The 26,544-nt window shown below is 47.4% G+C and overlaps 1 protein-coding gene across 1 annotated transcript in view; it reads left to right on the top strand.

Annotated features, from left to right (window-relative positions):
* Positions 1–26,544, top strand: part of LOC131207161 (nephrin-like) — a 70,251-nt gene that overhangs the window by 14,854 nt on the left and 28,853 nt on the right. Inside the window, exon 2 of the mRNA XM_058199772.1 lies at positions 19,583–19,724. Within this exon, the coding sequence (XP_058055755.1) occupies positions 19,583–19,724 (142 nt within the window). The remainder of the gene's footprint in view (positions 1–19,582; positions 19,725–26,544) is intronic.

The following is a 26,544-nucleotide window of genomic DNA, read 5'->3' as shown; positions in this document are numbered from 1 at the left end:
CACGATCATTGAATGCGCTTTGTGATCGCGAAAACAAATGACCATTTCCATTGTTTGCTTGAGCCAATCGTTCCAGAAAATCGTTCTCTGTTAGTGCTGCGCCCGTTGCGGCAACGCACTGCACTTGCATCATTCGCTTAGATTTCGTCGTTTTCTACGGACTGGGATTCTTCACAATTGCATCTGCAAACACAACGTGCGACCATTTGAAGTTGGGCATTCTACTCCAAACTCCGAAAGGCACGTTCGATGGTTCCAACTGGCACATTTTTCTGCTTTTCGAACACGACGGCAAAGCTAACGAGCGTGCGTGCACTGAGACCGACGGCGGCGGCGGCCTACAATTTATGTCGCCCATAATTACAATTTATCCCGTGGCACTCCATTCGGGGACGATGCGCCCCGGCAAGCGGCGTATTTCATGCTCGCAAGTAACAACTAAGTCATTTGCTCCAGCGGCACCCCAACACATCATGATCGGTTTACTTCATTGATTTTATGCTGCAGCAGCTGCTGTTCGAGTCTTCGGTGCACGAAAGTGGGAATTAGTGGGTTGATTCTGATTGCGCTCTTCTACCCCACGGGACGATCGATTTGTTGGTAGCGATTCGGAAAGCGATCTCGTTAGAAGGGTCACTTGTTCTGGGAAGCAAATTTGTTAACCACGTGGGTTTTTGGGGGAAAAGATGAGCCGTAAATCGAAGATGATTGGAAATTGTGCTTAAAACAGTGAGACCGTGGATGTGCCTACGGAACTTTGACTAACGATGGAATTCAATCATTTCTTGAAATGGCTATCAAAATGTGTCAAAGCCCAAATAGAATCTAAATTTTACGATACTCTCTGTGGCTTGGAATAAGTTTTGTAATGTTTAAGGTTTAGGGTTTCTTTGGATATCCGCACATTTAAAGCTTCCAAAGTAATAATTGATCAGTAAAACGATTAGTACAATTTAAAGAGGTAGATAACACATGATTAAACATACCTATGTTGGTAGTTTTGAATGCTATTGAAACAATAGTACAATTTTCCAGTGTAAATCGAAATTAAGTAGAATCAATTAAATAAACATCAAAACCTGTCCAACCCAACATGACAGTTTATTATTTATTGCTATTTTTATGAATACCTCTTTCATCTTTAAATAGTAACTCGAAGTTGCAAAAAATCAAGTTATACCAAAACGTTAAAATTACTTGCAAAGGAGAGCGCGTACATGAAAACTGCTCGAGACATGTCCGAAGAAATCAAACTTTAAATATTCAAGCATGAGCATGAACAAGCGTGTAACGTCCATAAAACATGATGAAAACCAAAAGCAACCTGAAATGAAATGACAGAAAGTATTTTATTTTGGCACACTAAAAGCTCGCTGGATTCGAAAAGAAAACGACACCGCACCTTGACACCGTGCCCGCAGGGTCATAAGGAATTGACCATAAGGATTACGATGGGTGCATAAAAGCGGTCAAACGACAGCCCATAAAAACAGCGCGGAACAAAGCATAAAAGGTGCATTTTATTTGCGCCATTGTAAAATCTTGTCCGGTCCGCTGTTTCTGCAGCAGTTTGGGACGGACTTTTTCGACGGACAATACGCCCACTCTTTCGCTCTCTCCATCTCTCTCTCTCTCTCTCTCTGTCTCTGCGACCGCGGGTACGAAGCATGCAATTTATGAGAGCATTCGAGCTATTTATAATCATTTTTAATGATGACCGTTAATTTTAGTCACCGGCAACCGATGCACCGTCAGTATGCGGGGCTGCGGCGAGCGCCACCAAGAACTTCAAGAACTTAAAGGGGCCAGCCCAGCTTCCGAAAAAGACGGAATTTATTTAGATTCTTTCTTTAGAAAAAGGAACCCCAACGGCGGCCGCAACGGATCCAAGAAAGAATTATTGATATTGGCTGCATCGTAATTTCAATTCAGAGGGTTTTTGGCCCCAGGGTTGGCCCCTTGCAGAAGAACCCTGCCCGATGGCGGTGAAGTGTGTCTTCTTCGGGAGTGAGATCTAGAACCATCAACATTTCTGTCCATCAGCAAAAGCATAACAGTGACGACCTGGGCCCTGGAAGTCCGAGATCGGAGAAGGGCAGAGAACTCAGGCTCTCCCGACATCTGCATACCGATTGCTAGCTTCTTGGGCGGCGTTACTAGAAGTGGTCGACTTGGGGGCTCTTCTGAAGTGTCCCGCGATACGAGGAGGACGCCCGCGCTAGGGTAAATGTACTTCCCCCTCTCGCTTGTCTTGCCCGATCCAGATCGACCCGACGAAAAATAGGCTGAACTTTTAGGGATACGCTTTATTTATAGAAGACGACTCCGCATCATCGCCGTCATGGAATTTCTTCCCCGGAAGTGCCGCGGCGCTTGGCGGCGCACAGGAAAATGAGCAACATTAAAATTGATAATAAAAACAAATTGCTTGAAGGCAAGCGAAAACTTTGGCTCACGGCGGTCGGCTCCGGGCCAGTTTTCAGGGAACGTCCCGGGAAAGTGCCTCCGAGTCGTTCGGAAACTTCCTGTAGTACAAACAAATGCGGAATGTTTTCTATTTTTCCTCCCGCTCTGCATTCCTAATCCATTTTTGTGTCCATCCAGCATTGTCGGATGGCATCAGCAGGAGCAACAACAACGATCCATGTTGGGGACGACTCATAACGAGTCAATAAATCAACCATTCACCGGGTCGGACAGGGCCGAGAAGAACTCGGATCAGTCCGCTGTCCCGTAGGTACCGAACGTGTCAAAGGATGTAGCGAGGGCTGACGACCGTGGCCCCAGCTATTAATGGTCATCATCAACCACCACTGGGTCGTCAGCGGTCCCCTTTGGGATACGGCGTCCTGGATCCCCCCTCGTTTTGGCGCACGATGTCGACGCACGATGGCGTCGACGTATGTTCTCCCCTTTTGGGACACGCGTTTTCCCCATGGGTGCAAGGAGCGTTCAACACCTCGCTCCAGCCGGTCTGCTCCAGCCAGCACGACACGGCGTCCACTGGTCGATGGCACGTGTGTTTGGCTTCGGTTGCCTTCTATATGGGGTGAGGTGAGAAAAACGGACAAATTCCGGGTCCGGTGGGGCTCCCAAGCGCCTGGAGGCAGGAACCAAAACAATGCCATTGTTAATTCGTTTCCGGTAAATAAACATTCCGAATTCTGGGTGTATGTGTGTGTGACGTGAAATGTCCCATAGACCCGGGGAAAGTATACAAAAATAAAACGTCAAACAATTTCCCCGGGAAGCGAACATATTTTCATCGTGTCGCTTTTCTGGGAGAACACATTTCTGGAGCGGTGGATGACGAGGGAGGAACGTGTTGAAAGGTAAAGATCGTACAGATCGTTGGCTTTTGATTGCTTCCCTTAGTTACATTTGAAATGGTTTCAATGAAATAGTCCACCAAAGAGGACTTCTTGGCCATTACAATCGAATTATTTATTTATTTAAGTGTAAATAGAATTTAGACCAACGTACAAACATATCATTACGATTTTTAATATGTTCTGGTGTTCGCTTTCTTTTTTTGAATAATTGCTTTTCCTTTGCTGAAAGCATTTTCAAAATAAAGGTTCATTAAGTTTCGCTTCGCTTCACTTCAGTTTGTGTAAAGTGTATTATTTTTAGTCCACATAATATTGTCTAACAGTAGTCTTGATAGCGAAAATATTGATCCCAATTGGCTTGGATTTTTTTGAGGATGTTATAAATATATGTTGTTCATTGCTTATGGAAAATATGCAAACTTCATTTCCTTCTATTTCAATTTGTTCCTGAAACATATTTTAGTAGCATCGTTTGTATTCGACGCTACGCAGTGCAAAAACCCAAACAACAAACGTATGCTTTATATAATTAAATTCATTCCAAATCAAAGATTGCTCCACTCCAGAGCACTGGAATCCATATTTACGGATTACATAAGAAAATATTCCTTCAAAAAGTGCCACATTTATTCCGATTTCTGTAGCGAAGGGCGAAACAAAAGATTCTAATTAGTCACCCCGTGTGGCAGTTGGGAAATCTCTGCCCGGGAAAGAAAATGCAGACGACCGGGCCCAAGTCCTCGAGATGGCTTTCCCATTGTGGCCTCGACTGCGTCAATACATTTAGCCAACGATAGGAACGCTGTCCCTCAAGGGCGCGGCCTCCGAAGAAGAAGAAGATGATATTTAAATAACGTTCAGCATAACCCTAACCCATAAATCTGGAAAGCGGAGCGAGACGGAATGCCGGGACGTCCATCTGGCAACCGTAGGGAGAGAAATAGAAATAGAAAGAAAAGAAGAGTCAGAGAGAGAGGGCGCGCGAGCACGAACGAGACCCCGGAAAGGAGCACTCTAAACCGTCGAAACCCACATTTGGTGAAATCAATTTATTTTAGAAAAGGATAAATAAGCATGAGAAAATGTGGAATATGCAGAACCGAGCAGCACTCGAGACCACCGGAGTTCGGTGTTGAAGCCGCCGAAAGGATGTGGATCTGGTGTGGTCCTGTTGATCGTGACAATGTGTCTAAAACGTGGGAGCATCCAGCCGACGGTTCTGGGTGAGAAAATCCTCCGGCCCGAAAAGAAGGGTCCCGGGCTGCAGAATGTTGTTAGCGCGAGTTCATGGAAGCCTTTGGCTAGCGCATGGCTCGGGAAGGTTTCGGGTTTCAAGATCGTCGCCTCAACGCCACCGTAATCCGAGAAACTAGCCCAACTCAACGTGGTGTTCACTCGACGTCGGACGGCACGAGAGTAAACAAAACCCGGGTCCCAAAGTCAAGTGGTGCCTGAGCATACAGCGAAAGCTGGACAAATGTTCGTGCCATAAGGGTGTCACCGGTTGGCTTGTCACAGCTTCCGTTCGGAACAATCGGTGTCAACATTTAAAACGAAAATCGAATTTAATTTTTCCGAATCTGAATGAATCTGTAGCAAACAGTGTTTGCCGGACAGCTCTAGACGTCAACCGATGATCCGCAACGCACTACACTCGACCAGTCCGGTGCCCGCGCGTCCAATAAAGTGCGTCAGTAATGAGATGGAAACGGGGAAGTAATTTTCTGCCAAAATTGAACCACCCTCAAATCCCATCGCACCACCGGAATGGACCGGACGGATGCTGAATCTCTGACGGAACACAAATGGACCATTAAAATCCCTTTCCCCACGACGCCCGACACAATGCAGACGATCACCTTCGTCCTGATTTTCCGTATCCTCGCCACAGGAGTTTGCGCCGTTTTTTTTGTTCGCTAGCTCGGGCGAGCCAATATTATTGCTCCCCATGGCGATGGCTCTTTCGGGTGGGCTTAGTAGCCTACCGCCGGCAGAAGGCAAAAGGTCGTATCGGTTCGCAGGTTCGTGCGACTATCGCTTGGCCTCAACAAACGTTTCATATTTGGGTGGTTGGTGCGCAAAAGAAAAGGGCGAAAATCTCAACGGGAAGAAAAATTTGGTGAAAAAATCTGCGTCTCGATTGATTGCACCTTAATACGGCAGCTTAAAGCCAGTCGGGAGTAGGAATCAAATCACGCGAAACATTAATAGGCCCTTCAGCTTGGCCGAATTGCCCCAAGAACCAAGAACGAACTCCACACAGGAGAAACGATTTGAGGTCCGACGTCAAAAGCTAGGGAAAGAAACCTGATGTTTGGGAAAATTCATATAACCCAATGATCGATCGAATTCATTTTGAAGATGTTACCTCCGGTGAACCAAAAATCAGAAACCAGTTCCATCACGTTTGCCGGTTTATTTCGGTTCATCGATTTGACGCACGTTGGCAGAAAGGAGTTTACCTTGCGTCAGCCTTTGATGCGATGGCAGTGCAGAATCAAATCTTTTCATCCATTTTAAATTATATACAAACAAGAGCACATACCAGAAGAAATGGAAAGTTATGCGTTGTGCATAACCAAAGGCGCATTAACGCAAGTAGCGGTTTGCTTACTTAGTGATGCATTTTTTTTTTCTAGTACGAAATTATGGTCAATCATGATTTTCAGCAAAATCGTCAACATCCTCTCCAACAAGTCCATCAAGAACTTTTCAATTATCTCCCAAAATCGGTTGGCTCGTTTTTGCCGTTTCTAAGCACTGCGCTTCTCAGCATTTCGTGAGTATCCCGGGAAAACCAGTGCTCCGTCAAAACCCTCCTCGGGGGTCTCTGGGTTGTTGTGGCGAAATGGAAGACACGGTCGAACGCAAAAGAAGAACCTCATCCGATTTCTCCATTTTCCATCATACCACGAAATAAAGTAAAATGAATCTCGCCCTCGCTAGAAATAAACCTCCATTAGAAAGTCGAGCCTTTTTGCGCTCACCGTCCCGCGCGATGTCCTTCAAGGCGTTTGGTTTCCATTTTTTTTTTTGCTCAATGAACTGAACACACAGTCAAAACACGCTCCGGGCCGCTCCAAAGCTCCGTTTTTCTAATCCTTGGCCACGGGTTGCCTGTCTGGCGCGAGGCACGCACCGGGACCTTTCGACTATAAATCGGAGATCATTTCCTTTTCCGCTTTTATCCAATTTCGCTGGGCGCGATTTGGCTCAGGGGGCTCCAAAAAACGTGCTGTTCCCGCATTATCCCGTCTGTGAGGTGAGTGTTAACGAATAGGACCACGGACTTTCTTTTTTCTGAGCTGTGAATTTAATGAAATGAGTGAAACATTACCCAGCGTCACTGGAGACGCTGGAGAAGTTAATAATTGGCCATCCCTTACTGGCCAGCATAGAACCATCTGTCCCGGCTAGTTCCTGTAGGCTGTTTGAAGGATCAAAGTGAATGAACCGACGGTAAAAGGGTTCAGTTTTAACAACCTTTTCTTTCATAGTTATTTTTCCTCGGGGAGAAGGACTTTTGATAAGCCTCCCTAGTGATTCTAAAACCCATCTTTGCATTTGGGTTTGCCTCACGATAGGGTTCTATTCTTTTCGACATTGTTATATGGCTCCTCGCAGCGCCGTTTCTTGTTTCCCTCGTTTCGTTCAGAAACGGCATGGCTTAAAGAAGGATTAAATTAATGTTGGATTATTACGAAATGAGAGTTAAATTTTTATCAAAACCATATCAACTAAGGAATTCACAACATCCATTTTTCTACGTTGCCCGGAAACATTCCGCTAGTCTGGCCGGGAAACCGAGGAAATTCTTTTTTACATTGGAAAAACTCGTAAAAACTCGTCGAAAGGATTTGTGTTCCGTTGTTTTCCAGGACGTAGTTAAATTTCCCGTTCAACAACGCCCTTGAGGTACGGTAACGAGGGAATTCAGCGTGGAATGTGCACCGGCAAATCGAAATTCGCCTAGATAACCGGCCGGTGTCTTCTGGCCGGGAGCGGGCGGGAATCGTTCCATTAAGCCAAAAGTTCCCCAACTTCCGCTGTTTTCCCAAAAACCCAGCAAATACTTGTTGCCGTCAGCTTTCTTCGGGTGATGGTACTTTTACCGAATCATTCAAATAACGCACCGGGTTACGAACCGGCTCACATCCATCGGCACACGGTTCGTGCATCTTTAAACATCCATTTTGTTACCGGAAAACAGGAAGACTCTGGAAGCGAAAGCCCATCAAGCAGCAGGATGAAACAGTTTTATGGTGTGTTGGTGGCCTTTCACTCGTGGATGTTGCCATAAAAAAGCGCCACTTTTTTGGGTTTCGGGCTGGGATCGCGCAAAAAGGCGTAAAGGGTTCGCATTTTGACTAAAGTCTTTATGCACTTAAAATACATTTTACATTTTATTTTGCCTTCCACTCCGGGCAAGTAGGAAAGGAAACGGTACCGCATTTTCTTCGAAGCGCCTCCGAGCCAAAGCCCGTTCCCGAAGTCCGCACACACAAAACACAATCTTGCTCCGCTAAATTATGCAACAAAAGATATGCTAATTGGTTGATGATGTTAAAACATTTGCCATACGACGCCATTGTAAAATGGAATCAAAAATGCAACGAAGGATCGTCGGTTGGGTTAGACTGGTTTTTGTGTGGTATCGTTCTTTCCACTTTTTGCTGTGACTTTTCACTTTACAGGCCCAAATTTTATTGCTTTTTACGTTATAACTTTGCTGAGAATGATTTTATATCTTTTATGCATGAAAACAGAATTACTTATCGAGTTGATTTTAAATCAACTATAATTTAAAATCTTAAAAAGTTTAATTATCATTCATTGTAGTAGACTATCTTCAAAAGTTCGCAATGAGCCAAGCCGGATAAAGGCGGTATTCACGGTGATTTCCCAAATTACAAGTCTAGGAGCATTCCGCCAACAGCCAAACTCGCCACGTACTGCCATTTCAACAATAAAACCATTTTTGGTGCACTTGTCGCTGCGAAATAGTAAAATTTTAATGATGATGGCCTCGGTACGCTGATCCTGCCGGAACCCGGAGCAGACGTCGGTTGGTACGCTGCGTTTTACGATGGCCACGGTCCGGGTTTGTTGATGTGCCATAGTTTTACTTGGCGCCGAGGAAACTGCAAGCCCGTAAAAAACTGACCTACCCGTCGGTTACTGGCTCGACGATTCAGAGTCGAAAAGAAAATGTTACTACACCAGGGACACATATCCCTGGGCAACATCGCCGGGGCAACAGTAAAATCTGTGTTCACGTTTTCGCGCTTTTTCTACTGTTTTGCAGTGAATCCTTGCATAATATCAAATCCGGCAACGATGGCGAACAAAAGTAACTCAATTTCTAGGAGTAAAGCATCAGCATAAATAAAATATCCGAGGTAATTATGCTCATTTCGCGGCGCCGGGCGCCCCTTCGTAAAGCGGTTCATGTCCATTCGTTCGTCGTCGGGGTCGCATCACCGAAAAGCGTCGGGATCAGACCGGCGAACATTTTCGTTGCACTCCAAGTTGCACCACTCCCACGGGCGATGTAAACACGGGAAGTGGGTGAAAAACTTGAGCGGAAAATGGAAGCATTCGGGTGCAACATTGTTGATGTTGTTGCTGCCGCTGCTGCTGCTGCTGCCGGCAGTGGGTGATGGAATGCAGCGCAGTTTGGAGCTGTAAGGTCAATTTATTCCAATCCCTTCCCGGTTCCCGGGAGATTAGGGAATGCGACTGCACTCGTGCACGAGGCCCGCTGCTAATGGATTTGAAGAAAATTGAAGTGCCACTGAGGGCTGGTCGTCTTGGAACGAGTGTTGTTAAATGACGTTTGCCGGTCGGCAGGCGAGACAGAAAAAGATTAAATTTTAGTTTGCATAAACATTAGAGTCGGAAAGCGTAATTATTCCGTGCGCAACGGAACACGATTTATTGTGTAAGCATCTGATGGTAGCATTTGCATTCCGTAGACGATGAAGTGTAGAGTCATGACCTCGAATACTACTCGAACAGTATTTAAGTGTAAGACTTTTTTGCTTCGTTTGTTTGGTAATTTATAAAGTTGCACTTTGAAAGCAACGACCAACGTTCGCAACTTTGTTGCCTGGAGTCTCTTTGTTCATTTCAAATCCCGAGAAGAGCTAATGAGAGCATCAGACACCAGAAGCTCACAAAGGGAAAAAGGAAAGTTCTGTTCGAAACAATCTTTTCTGGGACACTTTTTGTGCACCTATGGAAGCTGCTTTTCCGGCCGGCCGGAAGACACACAAAAAAGCCGGCCGACTGTCAAATTAGAGCTCAGCAGGAACTGGCGCTACTTCGGGAAGGTAGCAACTGCCTTCTACCGTCACACCGTGTCCCGTCCTTCGGCGAAATGGTTTATTACTTATTAATAAGACCCCCGGCTGGAGTCAAGAAAGGACCCCCGGAGAGAAAGAGAGAGAGATAGAAAAAACAGCGTGAGCAAAAGATGTTTCTAATTGAAATATACATGCGCCGGCGGGCTTGAGGCTTCAACCGTCGACCAAAAAAGTGGGGCAAAGTTTTGCCTTCGGCTAGAGCGGAACGGAAAACTTGGTGGAAATTAATTTGAAATTTTTGGAGCATACTTTTGTGTGGCCGTGGCCTTATGATGTTCCCTCTAAGCCACGAGCCGAACGAACCCGAACCAAAACGGTGGTCTAAATGCTTGGGTATCGGTACATTTTTAATGTACTTCCGGCGTGAAAATGTTTAGGTTTCCGTTCTTAACGTGCCTTGTTTTGTGGAATGTACTCAGCTTTTCTTTTACTCTTTTTACACTCAATTATTCATTAAGTTGAACAACGAAAATAAACATAAGAAAGCAATAGATACACTAAAACACACAAAGTATCAAAGATAAAACAGCGAGAAACAGAGCTAGCATCTTAACTAGCTTGCGAAAGAAGAATGGACAGCAAGCAACTTAAACTTAAATTACTCAAATAAATTCAAAATAAAATAATTAATAAGTAGTATCCAACGATTCATACTCGTGATCCATGAATTACGCCACAACTGTCAAGACCCAATCTAAGTTACAACCAAGATAGCGCCACTTGAAAGCTTTAAAATGATTGCACTAAAACGATGGCAAATGGTAGAACCACTTTCATCGAGCCACGAAACAGCTGCGGCTCAACACAGCGCTCCAAACACAGCGTTGCCGCGAAATGAAAATTCACTCCGATGAAACGCATTTTTCGCTGTCTTATTTCATAACGATGTTATGGTGGTTGTGGCCACCGCCACCACATCACAACTTTGCTTATCTCACTGTTGCGCGCACCGGAGGCACTTTTAGATTGCACTTACAGCAGCTTGTCACCTTGAAGATGCTCGGAAGATGCTTTCGAATCATTCAAAAGAATTTTCATTTGACTCTGCGGACGGGTGGCGTGTAACAAGTAGTTCAGCATGGTTGGTGTTTTATGCCAAACAATACGCACCAACAAATGGCACCGGTGGCCATTTCGACGGGATAAAGAGTTTAAGAAAATTTATTGCCGTTGCTGTCACCCAGTTGGGAACGAAAGACTGAGGTTTTCTTGAAGGTGATTTCTTTAAACGAGCGAAGGCCTTTCATCGTTTCATTGGCCAAATCGAGGGCAGATTTTGCTGGAAACAATGATTCCATTATGATGTTTTGATATTTTGTTAATTTCTCACTCTCCCTCGGTTGAGATAACCACGGTGCCATGGTTGGAGGTTTTTCGTGAAAATGTTCCAATAAGTCCTTTCTCACGTATATAACGAAAGGAGTCTCTATGTCCCAATATACAACAAAGAAAGTAGCTCTTGTTTTAACGTGCCATTTTCCACATTTCTGGCCGCAGTTGCAGCTCATGCGTGACGTCATGGAGCGCGAGCTTCCGGCATTCCCAGGAAAACTCACTCCACCCAGGAGCGGTTCCGTTTTCAGAAGTTTAGGCGTTCCTTAGCAGCTGAAACATGACGTAGCTGCTGTGGAGCGCCCGGATCTGAAAACTGAACGATATTTTGAAGGCTGTTCTACTCCTTCTTGGTTTGAACGATCCGAAACCCTTTCGTTGGTATCGTCGTCGTTTACCTTTTCTAAAATATATCTGCTCCCCACTCAGTGACATTAAGGCCCGTCGTTTTTCTTTAAAGATGGTGCCCCGCAAGTTCCGCTCCGACGGAGGCAATATATTACGAGGCGGACGGAACGGGCCCATACGCGGGTCTATTTGTGCGAGGGCATGCCATATCACTTTGGTGTGGCCCGAGAGCAATTTGTCATATTAGTCGGATGAGTTTCCCGGTCCCATTTCCGAGCCCCGTGTGCCGTGTCAATATTTGACATTCGTATGCGAGGTCCTTAGGTTTTCTTCCCACCCTTCAAGGGAGCCCTCGACGCCCTCATCGAAAGATTCCGCCTGCTGCCGAATTGGCCTGGCCGAGCCGAGTATGTGTTGGAGCGTGTTATTAATCTTCGAGCGACCTGCTGCAAAGTGCCAGGACCGAGGTCCCTCAGGCTGTCTCCGGAGAGTCTTGCGAACCGCGGAACGCAACGCGCGAGGAGTCCGCTCCGTCAACCTTGGGCGCGGTTCATATAGAGATGTATGAAATGGTCCGATTATTTATGGGCCACCCGTTTCGCGTGTAGATATTGCCTTTTTGGCCTACGGGATCGTCCGCAATTTTTCGTCCTCCGTTCAGTCTCACTTAAATTCGAGCCGGGTCTTGAAGTTGTCGCACCGAAAGAAGGGGTGCCAAAATCTTTTGATCAAACTACCGAAAACAGATGGGTGGGCTTCAGGAGAGTGGCTCCGTTCTGGCGCAACCCGACGCCGATCCTACCTGCTGAACACACATCCACCCTCCAGGGTGTGCGTTTTCCCAGCATTAGCATAGAAAAACATTAAATATCTCATTCCGCGGCCGTGACATCGGAGCTTTTCCGATCGAAGAAAAACCGAACCGAACCGTGCCGTGGTGACCATTAGCTTCTAGGTGGTTTCGCCAACGGGCGTGTTTGGGAGATGAAGCCCCTTCCCTCCGGGAATGGTGTGTGACGCAAGACCACTAGGGAGCTAGCTTTTGCTCGTCACTCTAGTTCGATTTTCCCTTTTCTCAGCGCGTTCATGGACGGCGAACTGGGATCTACGTTCTTCTTCTCCTCTTCAAACACAAGCCACGTGTACGGATCGATATGAGTTACCGGCAGAGGGGTTTGGAGGGCACGAAAAAAAACGGCCCCAAGCTGAGTGTTCTTTATGTAAAAGAGCCCCGCATGCCATCCACCGTGGGGTGCTTGTTTTTCTTGTTGGTACTACGGCAGCGACTACGGCGACGGCAGCGACGGAATTGCTTGTCGAGCTGGAAACTAGAATCAATAGCTAACCAGCGCCAATGCCAACGACCGAGCCAAATTGTTGTGAATATGCCCGTAAAGTGGTAATCGCACGTAAAAATAGATTCGATTCAGTTTGCCCGGGAATTTATTGACCTTTTTACGATTCAATTCGATGCCGGTCGATGGTTTCGGCGATGCTTTCCTTTGCCTGCCAGCGGAAAAACTGGAAAAATGTATTTAAAACAAGTTTTACCCAAATACACGCCATTGGTAGTGTGGGTTTGGTTCTGTAGAAGCTTTGAAGTATCCTCTGGCAGGCTCATCAAAGATTTAAAGAAACTTTTGCTAGTTGATTAAAGCAAGCTTTGATCTCATCTCTCAGCCAATGAGAAGCGTCTATTGTTAGAAAAGTACTCGTTCTACGTGAGAAACAGCCTCACCTAGCAAAGTTATGTTTGTGCAACATAACCTTCAACTTGGGCTTACACCAATTTAATGCTGTTAACGGTTAATGGTCGAAACGGCCGCCGAAAAACAAATTTCACTCACAACACCTGGAACCTACGATCGTATCTCGTATTACTCATCTGATCTGTTTTCTATTTTAAAAAAATCACCATCCAGTTGAATTAACGTGCGAGATGAATCGTGATAACGATTCGTGTTTCGTTTATTGTTTTACACATCCGTCCGGTTGTTTGTGTTGGTAAACGACGCTCGATCCGGTAATCGCTGGGCGTATGTTCGGTGAAGCATAAACAGAAACATAATTGTAAAGAACGGCTGAAGAGGCGAAAAAATGGAATTTGAAAACCCAAAGTGAAAAGATAAACACAGAGCCAACGGGGAAAGCCAAACATAACGGGCAGGATAACAACAGGATCATCTACATTCGAAATGAGCAACGCGCAATCGCAACCCCAAACGCCGCTTCCTATTGCTGTTTAGTGAAGCAAACACCCGGGCACGCCAGGAAAAAACGCGAACGCGATAAGGCGAACTCTAAAAGTCAAACAAAATCAAAACCGCACAAAACACAAACATAGCGCCAAAACGAAAGCGGAAGGATACAGCTGATAAATGATAGCTACAGGGAAGAAAAAAAACAGGGCGCGAGCAGCGGACCGTGCTTTATGGGGTAGCTTGAACGTTTGGAATCGCTTTTTTAAGGCATAAAAGTATGTTCGTGAACTAGGAAAAGGGAAATACAATCCATTCCGGATAAATGGGTCCAACACAGTAATTAATTTGCTCTGATCAAATAAAACCCCTAAGGATGGCGGAAAATTAATATTCATCTTCGTTGCGTTCAACCGTTGATTTTTGGGACCCAACGTTTAGGTTTGTGGTGAATTACTTTCATCGGTTTTTGCCATTTGCTCAAGTATTTTCCAAACTCGGTTGGGGTTCCGAGAACACATACACGTGAGCATTTTCTATTTCAACGATTTATGCGTTTGTAACAGCAGCGATTCCTTCGCTGGAATAAAAATTGAATCAATTCGAACTACATGCACGTCGCGCGCACGTCCGGATAGTAGCCAAAGTAACGCTTCGTGATCGAAAAAACAGCACCACATTTATGCACCCCACGTGGTCGGCTGGCTGTTGCGGTGCACTGTGCCCAGCCCAGCGCGATGCGCATTATGTCAAGAAAATCAATTTAAAAATTCATACCAATTTAGCCACCAACCCGTTTCGGGGGTCGTTTGCGCCGCATAAACTCCCAATCGGTAAACTTGGCCACCCCGTCCGAATCATGGGGTGTAACAATAACCCGGGACGGGCTCGGCAGACCGGACAGTGCTAGACGGGGCCAGGCGGCGGATAGAATGCATATGTTCCGTCGGTGGAACATATGCTCCAGAAATGCTTCGGCATCTAGCGGTAGGTATGTAGGTCAGCGACGGACCCAATAATAAATCAATAAAATAAATAAATAAATACTTGCAGCAGTAGCTCTCGGTTCGGCTCGACTCGGCTGGCGCACCCACCTTTTCAGGGAGACATCTGTTGATGCGGAGCGTGCAATGCATGTTTCAACTAGCGCACGAGGGTTCCCCACGACTGAGGTGTGTCCAATTTTTATTATGCACCGGTACTATGCACTCGCTACTTCCTCCTGGTGAGGTTCAGGGAAGAGCCACCTCCAAACCGAACACAGGTGTTTTTTAACGTGCTGCTTATTGGCTGGCGGTGGCACTAACGGACTGAATAGAGTTTGTCCTCGGTGAATCGATTTTGTTTTTGTATCGACACGTAATTCTAGAACGCCTCACGAAATCCACACCTAATTTTCAGATGTGTCAACTTGCGATAGTCCCAAACGATGTAGAAAATGTTTTGATAGAAAAGGGGCAAATAATATACATAACCTTAATACCTCAACAAGGGGGCTACATCCACTAGATCCGACAATAACGATCAAGCAGCACAAACATAATTTGCACGTAATCTGCACGCGTGAGCCCAGGCTTCTAGTGGCCACTTGCAGTGTGTTTGATTGTGATTCGGTGCCTTAGTTGGAAAATGGATCCCGAATTGCGGACGAAGCGCGAACGGTGCCTGCATAATAACCTCTTCACACGTGCAATCAACAATCAGCCGACCGACCGACACCATCAATCCGCGTGAGCGTGCTTTTTGTTTTCTCGACGTCCTCCTAGTGCCACTTGAAAGTGCGGCCACGTGGCGGCGGGCGTGAATGGATGAGTGGCCACTTCGCGTAATTGGAGTCACCGCCCGACAATCATATTTTCGTTAATTAAATGACCCATCCAGTGGACGGACGGGCTTTGCGGGTCATCATCCGATGAGCTGCCCATCAAGTGCCGCCGCCAGGCGGCCCCGGTGTTTTATTGACGCGCATTTGCCATTAATTATGCAACAGAGCCCGGCCAGGGTACCGTTACGGTCGATATCCGGTAACTAATACCGTCGTGTGCGCCTGCGGCTCCGTGATCCTCTCGGGGGGCAACGAAATTAGAGCAATTAATCGCGATAAAAAGCGGGCCCACCACTCGTCGTTAGGCAGCGATCGATGTCACGCGTCCCTTTGAGAGATTGGCCGCGAGATGTTCTATAATGCATCCGCTGAACCTCCGAGTGCTCGAGTTCAGGCACCAGACCACGACCGTCGAAGGTCACCCCTCGGTTGCGCGAGTTGGCATTGGTGCTTTGGGGGTTTCAATCATAAAGTTCTCGTTTGGTTAAAAATGTGGTACTCGTCAGTAACTGGGTCCTGGTATTGGCTGTTTTGCCCCAAAGCTAATGATCAAGCTTTAACGTTCAAAAAATCGCGCAGCTTGGGGTCTCCCGCTAATTAACCATTCCGTTTCATAAATCATGATCCGATAGAGCGATTGATAAGACGATCAGTAGAAAAAAACAAAGGAGAACGTAGACCAGCATTAGAATGCCGGGGTTGCTGTGAGGACACGTTTCGAACCACAGACCGACCGGAGGACACACTTGGGCGACTTGCTCGGTGATGATTAATTGATAAAGTTTTGATCAAAGCCACCAAATTAAAACACTTCAGCAGCACCAGCAGGAGACGACCGTGCCAGATCACTCTTTCGTGGTGCCGATGCAAGATGTGCAAAATTTAATTATTTAACAAACTTCGCCCAATACAATACGCAGCACGATCGATTGGTTGATCGAGCGCCATCGAGAAACGCTTAATGAACCAATAAATCAGCGAATTCGATTTCTGGACGTTCTCGAGAGCAACGTTTATGTGTGATTAGCAGCTGTGCTGTGGCTGACGCCACTTCAGGCGGCCCGCATAGCCCGAGATGGGAGGAACATTTCAATTAACCGTGAAATTCTTCACCGCGAACTTTGGTGCAAGTTTTCCCGGGCGGCCAAAGATCCGGGACACAGCGCAGAAAGGCCGTCCCCCGGTACGTGTATCGCCACAGGAAACCACCACTGGGAGCCGGGCTTCCATTCGCACACGTCACGTGAGGGTCCGGACGGGCGCGCAGCTTCATTTGTTTGCCACGGAAGCCGGTCGGTTCGGTTCGGCTCCTAGCGTCCATCTAACGGCTCTCTCTCCGATCGCCGCGCGAGGGGCCGGAAACTTATCGGACGCCGCCACCGGGTTTTCCCGAGGGAAATCTTCGTCATTTGAGCTGCGCTGGACTATTGCTGGACGTGGAGGGAAGGCGCGCGCCCGTTTGCTTCCTGTGCTACGCCAAAGGTGTTGAAAAATGATGTAATTTATCTCTCGCTCCCGGTGGTGGCCAAAACCACTCGCCTCACGCGCGGTGTCGTTTACTTCTTGCTTTCATCACCCCCCCCGGGCCGGAAACTTCTCCGAGGGAGGTGCGGCCTCTCGTAGGTCTAGGGCGGCCATCAGTGACGCAAATGGCACACGCCAGAAGAAATTACGACAACGTGTCTTGGCCTTCCCCATTATTTTCGCCATATACCGGGCTATCGATTTTTGTTTAGTCTACCGTACCTGGGCGCCAGTAGTTTCCCCGGTAGAACCTCTCCAAACCAAACAACCATTCGGCGCTGCACAAGAGCCAACGGTGGCAAAACAAATACGAGTTCTTCAAGAGAAGGCAGGCCCGACGATGGGAACCATTCGGGGCGAGGCATTACTTGCTCTTGGGGGTGTATCGTTCGCCGACCATTAGCTACCAGCTGGACAAACTCCGGTAGCCAAACAGACCAAAGTTCCGGGGAAGTTTATATGTTTGGGCCCGGGGGCGCACTATTCACGCGAGCGACGATCGCGAAGAAGTTGAAAGCATCATAAAGCAGCCGGCTCCCCGGGCCACAAACCCGGAGCTCTTCGGGGACATCCGAGAGTCTAGTTTTAAGAAATTTGAAACTTTTCATCACCGCGTGGTGACAGAAAACTCGTAAAAGCATTCGGACAAAAACCACTCGCTCGCTGTCGGTCGGTCGAGGGTGCGCTATTGACATGCCAAATACTGTTTCGGAATCGTTTATTATTACACCACCGCAGCCCAGCCCAGACGGAGAAGAAAGTGATGGCCACGGCTCCTGGAGGACAAGGCAAGAAGAATATGGGGACCATCGGAAATTGACGTAAGAAAAGTGCATCCCGGCACGTTACAAAGTTGGTGGCAAGAGTCCCGACACTTCGCAACGGGCTAACAAATCGCTGACAACTTACTCTGATACTGTCCGCGGATGATCCTCACCGAGCGCGCATTGAAGCTGGTCGAGATAGCCCAGATCCCCGGTGTCAAGAAGTAGCGTTCGGTCTTTATAAGGTTTATTGACAGGAAATTGAACCGTTTCTGTTACTCTGGCTCCATCTTCTCGAAGTCTCAAGCTTCGGATCATTATAGCTCTTGTGCTGGTGGTCCAATGTAGCTCCTACCGTTGTGAACAGCAGAACGTGCAATGTATTTTGGACACTTCCTGCGAATCCCGGGAACTGTTAATCCTACCCTGTGTGTCAGCGTGAGCTTTGGCACGAACCATTTTTCCCCGAAGACGACAATTAGTCACTGTGTGAAATCCCGTTTGGCACGTCGAGATTGAATGACATCTTAGGAAGATTAAAGGTGTATTACTTACAGCGCGCTACTACTTAGGCGGCCCGCAATCTTCGCTCCGACAGCCATCTTGCCGGCGCCAGAAAAGATTTACCAGCAAAAGAACACAGAAGCGCACGGGATGCATAAAGGTACTCAAGAGGCAGGCGTTACGGTTTCCGCGGAAAAATGGCACACAGCAACGGCTGGGAGTCGTTAATGATAGGAGGATACATGGCCAAGATATCATCATCAGCCGGGGCTGTAAACCACCACCGCAACCAGCTGGTACCCATTTTTCGACTGACATGCAGCATACTGTCGGCCATCTTTCTCCAGTGTCACGGGGCTCGGGGCTCGGGCAAAATCTGAGACACGGTATTTACATGGCTCAGCGCGAAGTTCTCGAGTCAACTTAAGGCGGGCTGCGCTTTAGCGCTTCGTCCACTCGTTTCCATGCATGACAGCTCGACGCTCTGGGTAGATAGGGAACCCGAAAAGAATGCTCATCCCCGAGACCGAGAAAGTGTGTCAGCAGAGCACAGCATCCGCCGCCGCCGTTTACGCCACCACACACTCGCGCGACCGACCGAGATTGGTTCGGTCGGGCAAACGTCACTCGAAGTCGGCGGCCGGCAGCCAAAAAGAAATAAACGGCCCCACGCCCGTAAGATTGATGCTCGGAAATGGAAAGTGATACAACCGGGCCGCCGTCAAGCCGCCTCGCCGCCTCACCACGGATTTGTCAGGGATTATAAATCTGACGCCTTCCGAGCCCGGCCCGGCGTTCGGAAGACGTCCGCAACCGCAACGGAATTGACAGCTTTTCGGTCGGTCGGATGGTGAGCGCGTGCACGCGGGGCTACTTGGGTCTAAACCTCAAAACCAGATACAACGGAGGTGTCAAGAACGGTTGACATTTGCTCTATTTTATGTCCCACGTCTTGCTAGGACTTATCTCATCACTCTCCGAACTCCGAAGTGGTGGTGCGTTCTGAAGGAATAACCCTTGGATTCGGTCGGACGGCTTATAGAAAGCCGAGTATTTGGTGTTTTCTCTATCGACACCTTGTAATTCCCAGAAGAATTGTTTCTCCATAATGATTTATTCTATGAAAAAGTTCTTCATAATTTCCTCCATTATTGGGAACGCTTCGTGTTCCACGTCCGTACCGAAAAATGGTGTCTCCAACCCAAATCCATATCCACTGCCCACAAAACGGCACGCCATCTCCTAATCCCAGCAAATGGTGCATAAGGAATGCCCAGAGAAGTCACTGGTCCGAACTCCATCATCACGCCAAATTAACCCAAAATTGTCATATTTTTCGTTCGTTCTTTCACACTCGTTTCCATTTTCTTTCTGTCCGCGCTTTCCACAGGTCCACTAATAGAGGTACAGACGGCGGTCGGTCTGGACGTCTCGCTGCCCTGCGATCTGCTGCCAACGAGCATGACCATGCTGACGGACAAGGTCTACTTGGTCATCTGGTACAAGGAGGGCAACACTAAGCCAATTTACTCGTAAGTAGCACCCCTGACCCCTTCTGGAGTCCTTCGCCTCGAAAGTGCATCAGCACACACCCCGTCCCGTGGAGGTGAAAGTGCCAGTCGGCAAATGAACTGGAAATGGTTCTGCATCTGACTCAATTAGCCCGAAACAATAGGGCGAACCCAACGAACCAGCAATAACGTACGATTCGGACAGTAAATCGCCCCTTTACGCAACGTGTACCGGTGTACCGCACCGGTTGGGTACAGTAAGTCGGCCATTGGAGCCCAGCGAGACGAAATAAACTAGCCATTATGTGATTAAAAGCCTGAGTGTGTATGGAAGCCTTTCTTTCTGAAGTATGTACCGTGGCGCAGGTCTACCTCCGCCCCGCTAGTTTTGATTCCGGATTAATTTTTCCGCCTTCCCTGGTGCTTCAAATCGAGAGCGAATGCTGCTGCTGCTACTTAAGCAGATCTCCGCCTCGCTGCGAATGTGAAGAAGTACTTGGGCCTCCATGGGCCGTTTGGCAAACAACAAACGCGTGCAAATAACTGACGGAGATGATGGTTAGAGAGCGGCCGTACTGCGTGCGTAGTTAAAAGGAAGCAAAAATCCTTGATTGCATAAACTGCTGTCCGTCCGTCCGTCCGACCTGTAACTCAAACATCGGCCGGGTTCTTAACAACTTCCCATCGCGATTACCTCCGGCTGCGGGATTGCCAAACCGCACGGGCCGCTCTCCAGCTCGAGGTGTACACTTCTGAGTGATCTTTCCCTCTTTCTCTCTCTCTCTCTCTCTCTGTCTCCCTGGGGGTAGCTCGGGACAAGCAGCAGATGTCAAACAAACGGAACGTCGGCTGACAGGGCTGGTGACAGTTTTCGAGAGCAATGTAAATAAATTAAACCAATGATATGAAGTTCAGCAGGGCCAAAAGGGACAAAAAATTAGAAGTAAACCGGCGGCCGGCCGGGCCGACAGATCCAACCTAAGGAGCTCCGCTCGGTTGCGACCTTCACTCGGTGTGGGCTTGTGGGGCTTTATTTGTTTTTCTTCGACGTCGGCACCGTGCTTTCGCGTGTCCTCTGTTGCCCAGGACACTTCGACCCGCCCGGTTCGGAGGTTCGCCGAGAGTTCCGGCGTCCCGAAAGAGCAATCACTGGCGATAAACATCGGAATGCTAATGCCAGCGCTCGGGAGCTTGGGACCTCGGGCAGCGGACGAGGCAAGCACAAACACGCATTGCTTGTCTCTCGTGAAGCGCAGGCTTCGAGATTGTGGTTGTGGTACACAAAGTGTATCAGGACACCCCGGCCGGAGTGGACGCCGGAACCTTGGACGCACCTTCGTGCCCGGGTCGTTATCGTAATCAAATAAATTCGACGAATTCTCGACGGACTTGGGTTGCGCGCACCGAGCTGGCCACCGACGGCACATGCGTGTCTTCCGCTTGTTGACATTTTGTCAATACGAAGATCGATGTTGATTTTGAATAATTCACTCACCCATCAGAGGCCAACTGGAGCGGCGAGCGGCCTCACCGAGCTGGCCATGCCTACTTTATCATCGATACAAAATTTATTCCACTTCAAGTGCCGGCGGTTGCCGTATGCCAAAAGCGTTTAAACGCAATGAGCATTGGCCACTGAGTGGCACCCGATCTCGATAGCCCGATGGGAGACGATGGATTTGGAGCGTCGCTCGATGATCGCGCACAAAAATAACCTCATTAAAGTTGCCATTCTTCCCCCGAACGGAACGTTCCAGAAACTCGGCCGAACTTGGTCAGCATTTAAAATGACCATAAATCAGCGATCAGATACACGAGCTGGACGTCCGTTTCGCCTTCCTAATCTCGACGACGATCGGCTGTAAAATGACGAGGCGCGAGTGACACATGAAATGCTAATGATGTTCGCATTCAAACCTCCCATGACTACCGTTTTATGGTAGCCAACCAGCGGACGGAGTGCGTGTGGGTGTTTTTTGGATTGAATCCGAAAGAAAAAGACGAGTGAAGCGCTCTGCTATCTGCGCGGGCTTACGGACTTACGGACGACTGTTGACGTGGAGCTGGAAAAGTCATATTGAAGAGTCATATTTATTCACAACCCGAAGACGAATTGGCCTCTGACACCCTGCCGTGCACCCTACCAGGAATGTCCAGGCGCAGAGGGTGGATGATAAAAAATCCCACATCAAACACACAGCCAACGGCCACCAAACTGTTGCCCCAATGAGCCTCCGCTGTCGCCGTGTGTTTGCCAAGCAAATATCGTGCCCGTCGAATATAGCGGTTTTTGATCGTTCGATTCCATTTATCATATCAGGCCTCGCCTCTGTACCTTCCGGCTGTGGTCGTTAACTCTACAAATACGATGGGACAGATAAATGTACGGGCCGCGGAATATGAGTTTGTCGCGCGGAGTGTGATTCCGGATCGGCCCTGAGCGACTCCTGTCAATAATCCTGTGGTTTGCCGGGCGCGCAATCAACCATCGAGGTGCGATAAGAACGATTATTGTGGGCCTCAACCAGGTTCTTTTGGCGATCGGCTCATAGGTACCCATTTTATATTAAGGATATTAAAGACTTCCAAAATGATTTCGGTGGATTGGTGACAACATTGCCTGCAAGTTGTCTAAATTCAACCTAAGCATTTTGCATCATTTACGTTTGAAACTATTCTTTATTTCACTTGAACAGTCATGTTAACGAAAAAAAATATGATAAATAGACTCCTAAGTAGACATCATCTTGATTGATTGAAGAAGACATCTTGATTTTGATTTTACTGACAACAATTTAAATTATTTATTTATTTAGATAGTTTTAAAATGTCCTGTCTTTCTTTGTATTTGTCTGCCGATTCATTATCGATCAATCAATTGACTTTTGATGCCTCCATAGTCACTGTTTCAGTCGCATATCAGTTTCTCAACCGGATTTCGCTTTAGTCTCATCAGCTGCGATTAGTTGTTTTATTTGTTCTACGTTATTCTTGTTTTCAATTATGCTACACAGCCCGTTGGCCCTGTTTACAATTACATAAATAGATACACAAACGAACTAACAAATCTGTTTTATATTTTGTCCGATAAAGAATCAAGACTCGATTTTCAACCCATCGCGTACATGACTCCTTTTCAACAGCACATTTGATTTAAAAATCAAAAGCTAAATTCTTAAAAGCATAGCTTAGCATTCAAACATAGGTACTTCCACTGAGAAACGTGAGAACCCGTTGAAATCCTTTGAGCTACATTTGTTTTGATAACTTCGCTCAATTGCTCAACATGTCCAGGAATCGAAGATCGATGCCAAGGAGGAAGTTAAGTCATGCACACAAATTAGTCTAGTCATAAACAACAGTAAAAGGATAGGCCGAAACTCATATTACCTGTAAATCTAATGACCATACATGAAGTATTCGTTCAATTTTTGAACGGTGTTTTTCTATGACGTTTAAATGTGAAAGAAACGAGATCGGCCATCCTGGCGCAAATGATATAAGCCAAAACTATAAAACATCATACAATTTTCATGTTCCGATAATGAGGGCAGCACATTGAATACAGTGTCAAATTTAATCCGACTCCTTTTCTAGAGCAACCTCGAGTAGCCCAACGTTTCGTGACTATCCTGGCGTCTCAAACTTCAAACTCAAAGCTAAATGGCGTTTAGAAAAGGGCAGCCAAACGTAAGAGTTCCAGCTTCTCCCCCGTTTAGTCATCAGAATCGTCTGTGGTTTGCCACGAAGCAAAAGGGTTCCTGTGGACCCTTGGCAGTGAGCGGAGCTCCCCGTTCGCTCAGCAAACACTTCTTCTGTGGAATTTAATTCCCAACGGAATTTCCAGCCACCGAGGGGATTACCTCCGGGAGTTTGTGGGCAAACCGAAATGGAATAAAACGAAATACACATCATCCGTGGCAACGCCCGCATCCGGCAAAGGCGCGCAGCATAACCGACGGTCGATCGATTGATCGCATCGACAAAAATGTTGTGTTCATCCGTTGGCGGTGGACCGTGGAAAAATGTGAAGCTGCAAACATTGGACCCACAAAACAATCGGGAGCCGTTTCCTTCCCTCACACACATACACATTGTGCTCGTTTGTTCCGCTGCAGTGCATGACATCTGTTTTAATCGGATTACCGAATCCACTCGACTTCTTTTTTTCGGGATGTCGAGGTTTTTATTGGTACCCTTTCGCTCTTTCTCGCTCTCGCTCTCACGGTGTCTGTGTATCTCTGTCTCGCTGTGGTGGTTTGAATGGGCCAGGTGTGATGTCACCCGGGAGTGAAGTGTCCCGGGCCCCGGGTGAATGGGTAAACCATCATATTTAATTCAATCTTTGCCGCTTTTTCGGACACTCCTACGGGCATCGAGTGTGGCGGAAGCAAAACATTGATCGATCTCGCCCGGCCCCAAACCCTCGATGTTGTTTCATTATTGATGCCCCGAATGTTTGTGCCACCTTGCGGGAGGGGCGCAGGGAAATTGTTTAACTCCCAGGTTTGCCTCAGAACCTGACGGAGTTGTTTATTTCCTACACCTTCTTGTGGTGATCCCATCTAAATCCATTAGATGAAATTTTTTTTCTGGCCAAATCAAATTCTTTCCGTTCCGGTAGAGACTTCCTGGTTACAGTGTGTTCCCGCTTCTCGTACAGGTCAAGCTAGGTTTTTTCCAAGAAGCAAGATTAGCGATGAACATGTTACTATATTTAAATTCTCAAAGAATATTAGGGAAGAATATTTTGTGTTCTTAAGGACTCAAACACAAAGCTAGAAATGCAGTATGCATATTGAACCTTTCGTCGTATTTGCTTGATTCGCACTGTCACAAAATAGTGATAAATCAAGTTTAGGGTACCCATTTTCGAAGAGATCTTGAAATGGACTTGAAAAAACATTTGCGTCATGGTTTATTCGCTATAAAAAGAGGATTTCCTTTAATATCCAAGAAAACAATTTGAATTTTCTTCATTTCATCTGTTTAGTCTCCGGATCGTAATATGCATAACAAACCGATTGCATTGCTTTACTGCAATGCTCAAAATGAGCATAATAAAATCGAGCTCCTTCGCTCTGGGCGACTGACTGTAAAATCAGATAATGTTACACACTTTTCGCATATTACATTGAACCGATGAGTGTTTACTGCCGTCACCGGCTCAACTGACTCCGGTTTCCGGGACGACAACGTATCGCGAACGCGAGCGCGCGTGCGCAAAGCACGCAAATCTTGATCGTATGAGAAGATAATTTTATTTGCCTTCGCCATCATCAAACATCAAAAGCCGTTTATTTACTCCCGGTGCGCTCATCGCATTCCCCGGCACCTCCGGGGCTCAGTCGTTCGATCACTCAAATTAATATCGTTGCCAGTGAGGTTACCGGAATTAATGGCTTCATTAAACACCGTGACTGCTGCCGCTGCTACTGACGAGTGCTGAATTTTCTCCGTGCTCCCTAAAATACCGTGCGCGCACGGAGCAGCTTGTTTCACTTTCCACGCGCTGTTGTTGTTGCCGGAGCGCGTTTACATCCGGAACGGGGCCAGCCGTTGTCGGAGGGGAGCCACAGTCGTAATGTCGCGTTCGCCCTATGTTTATGCTACCGGGTGATTGTTATTTGTAAACTTCTCCTCTCCATCAATCGATCACACCACCGGCGGGGTCCGCCGTGGCACACACGCATGCAGCGCAAACAATACGCCACGGCCGAGGCGGCGTGCCTTTGAGCATAAACACCGCCCTCCACCCGGTTCAGGCCACCCCGGCCACGGAGGTACTTTTGCTGGCTTGAGAGGCGACATAAACATGTAGTTAAAGAGACGTGCCAGCTACGTAGCGCAATGGTTTGGAGGAAGCAAATGGGCAACGTTGTAACAATCTCCGCGTGCTCGAGTGGCCCCCAAGAACTTCAGGGTCCGCGTAATGGCATATTACTGAAAATAAATCAATAAGTAGTTTACGAATGGAGCAGCGGTAAAATTGATAGTCAATCATAGTAGTCCATCGTCGGAAAGCCGATGCTACCGATACGTGGGAAAGTCGTAAAGAAATGAACGGGCCCGGTACCCAGCGTGCCATTAGAGCCCCGAAAGGAAGGCCCTCAATTTGAGTGTCACAACCCACCGTTATCCAATGCCGCACTTAACCTTTTTTATTCACTTACACAGTTTGCTTACACCGGTGAGGTCCCTACCATAAATTAGCCTCTAAATCCGTTCGGTACTATCAATTTTATACAGGGGGCACGCACTCTTTAAGTGGGAGCCCTTCCGGACTAGATACCGTGCTGGGTCTGGCTAGTGTGCAGCGACCTGGCCACCGATAGCGAGCCTGCGGGCGATAAGCTTTGTGATACGCAATGGCTTTGGTGGCCCCAAAGGGTCGGGGTGCAAGGCTGTGGAAAGATAATTTCTATTGCCTAGCCCATAATTCCGGAATCTATCCGGACCTCCCGGACGGCAAACAATGGCCCAAAAATGGGCAACCAAATTGGATATGGGATGGAGACGCCAAAGCTGTAGCCGTGTATTTATGGCGTTAGAGGCCGACCAACGGTCGGACCACTTACCTCGAAATCTCGGTCCGAGATCTTCTATTTCCGCGCTGGAAATCTTATCGGCTCTTGGTCCGGTCGACGTTCAGTGTGGAACTCATCAACTTGTATCTAATGGACCGATATCGACTTCCCTTTGCAGCGTCGAGCGTCTTCGACACTTGCTCGGACTAGCTCGCACACGATTGCAGCTGGCGGTGACGACACAGGTTGCCAAATGTCACTTTCTGTACATTACCTAGCAACCGTTGGAGCCGAGCAACGCTTGGAGAATTCCA

The sequence above is a fragment of the Anopheles bellator genome, chromosome 2 (assembly GCF_943735745.2).
Source record: "Anopheles bellator chromosome 2, idAnoBellAS_SP24_06.2, whole genome shotgun sequence".
Lineage (NCBI taxonomy): Eukaryota > Metazoa > Arthropoda > Insecta > Diptera > Culicidae > Anopheles > Anopheles bellator.
The sequence above is the reverse complement of the archived record's forward strand: the minus strand, read 5'-3'. Positions and strand labels throughout refer to the sequence as shown.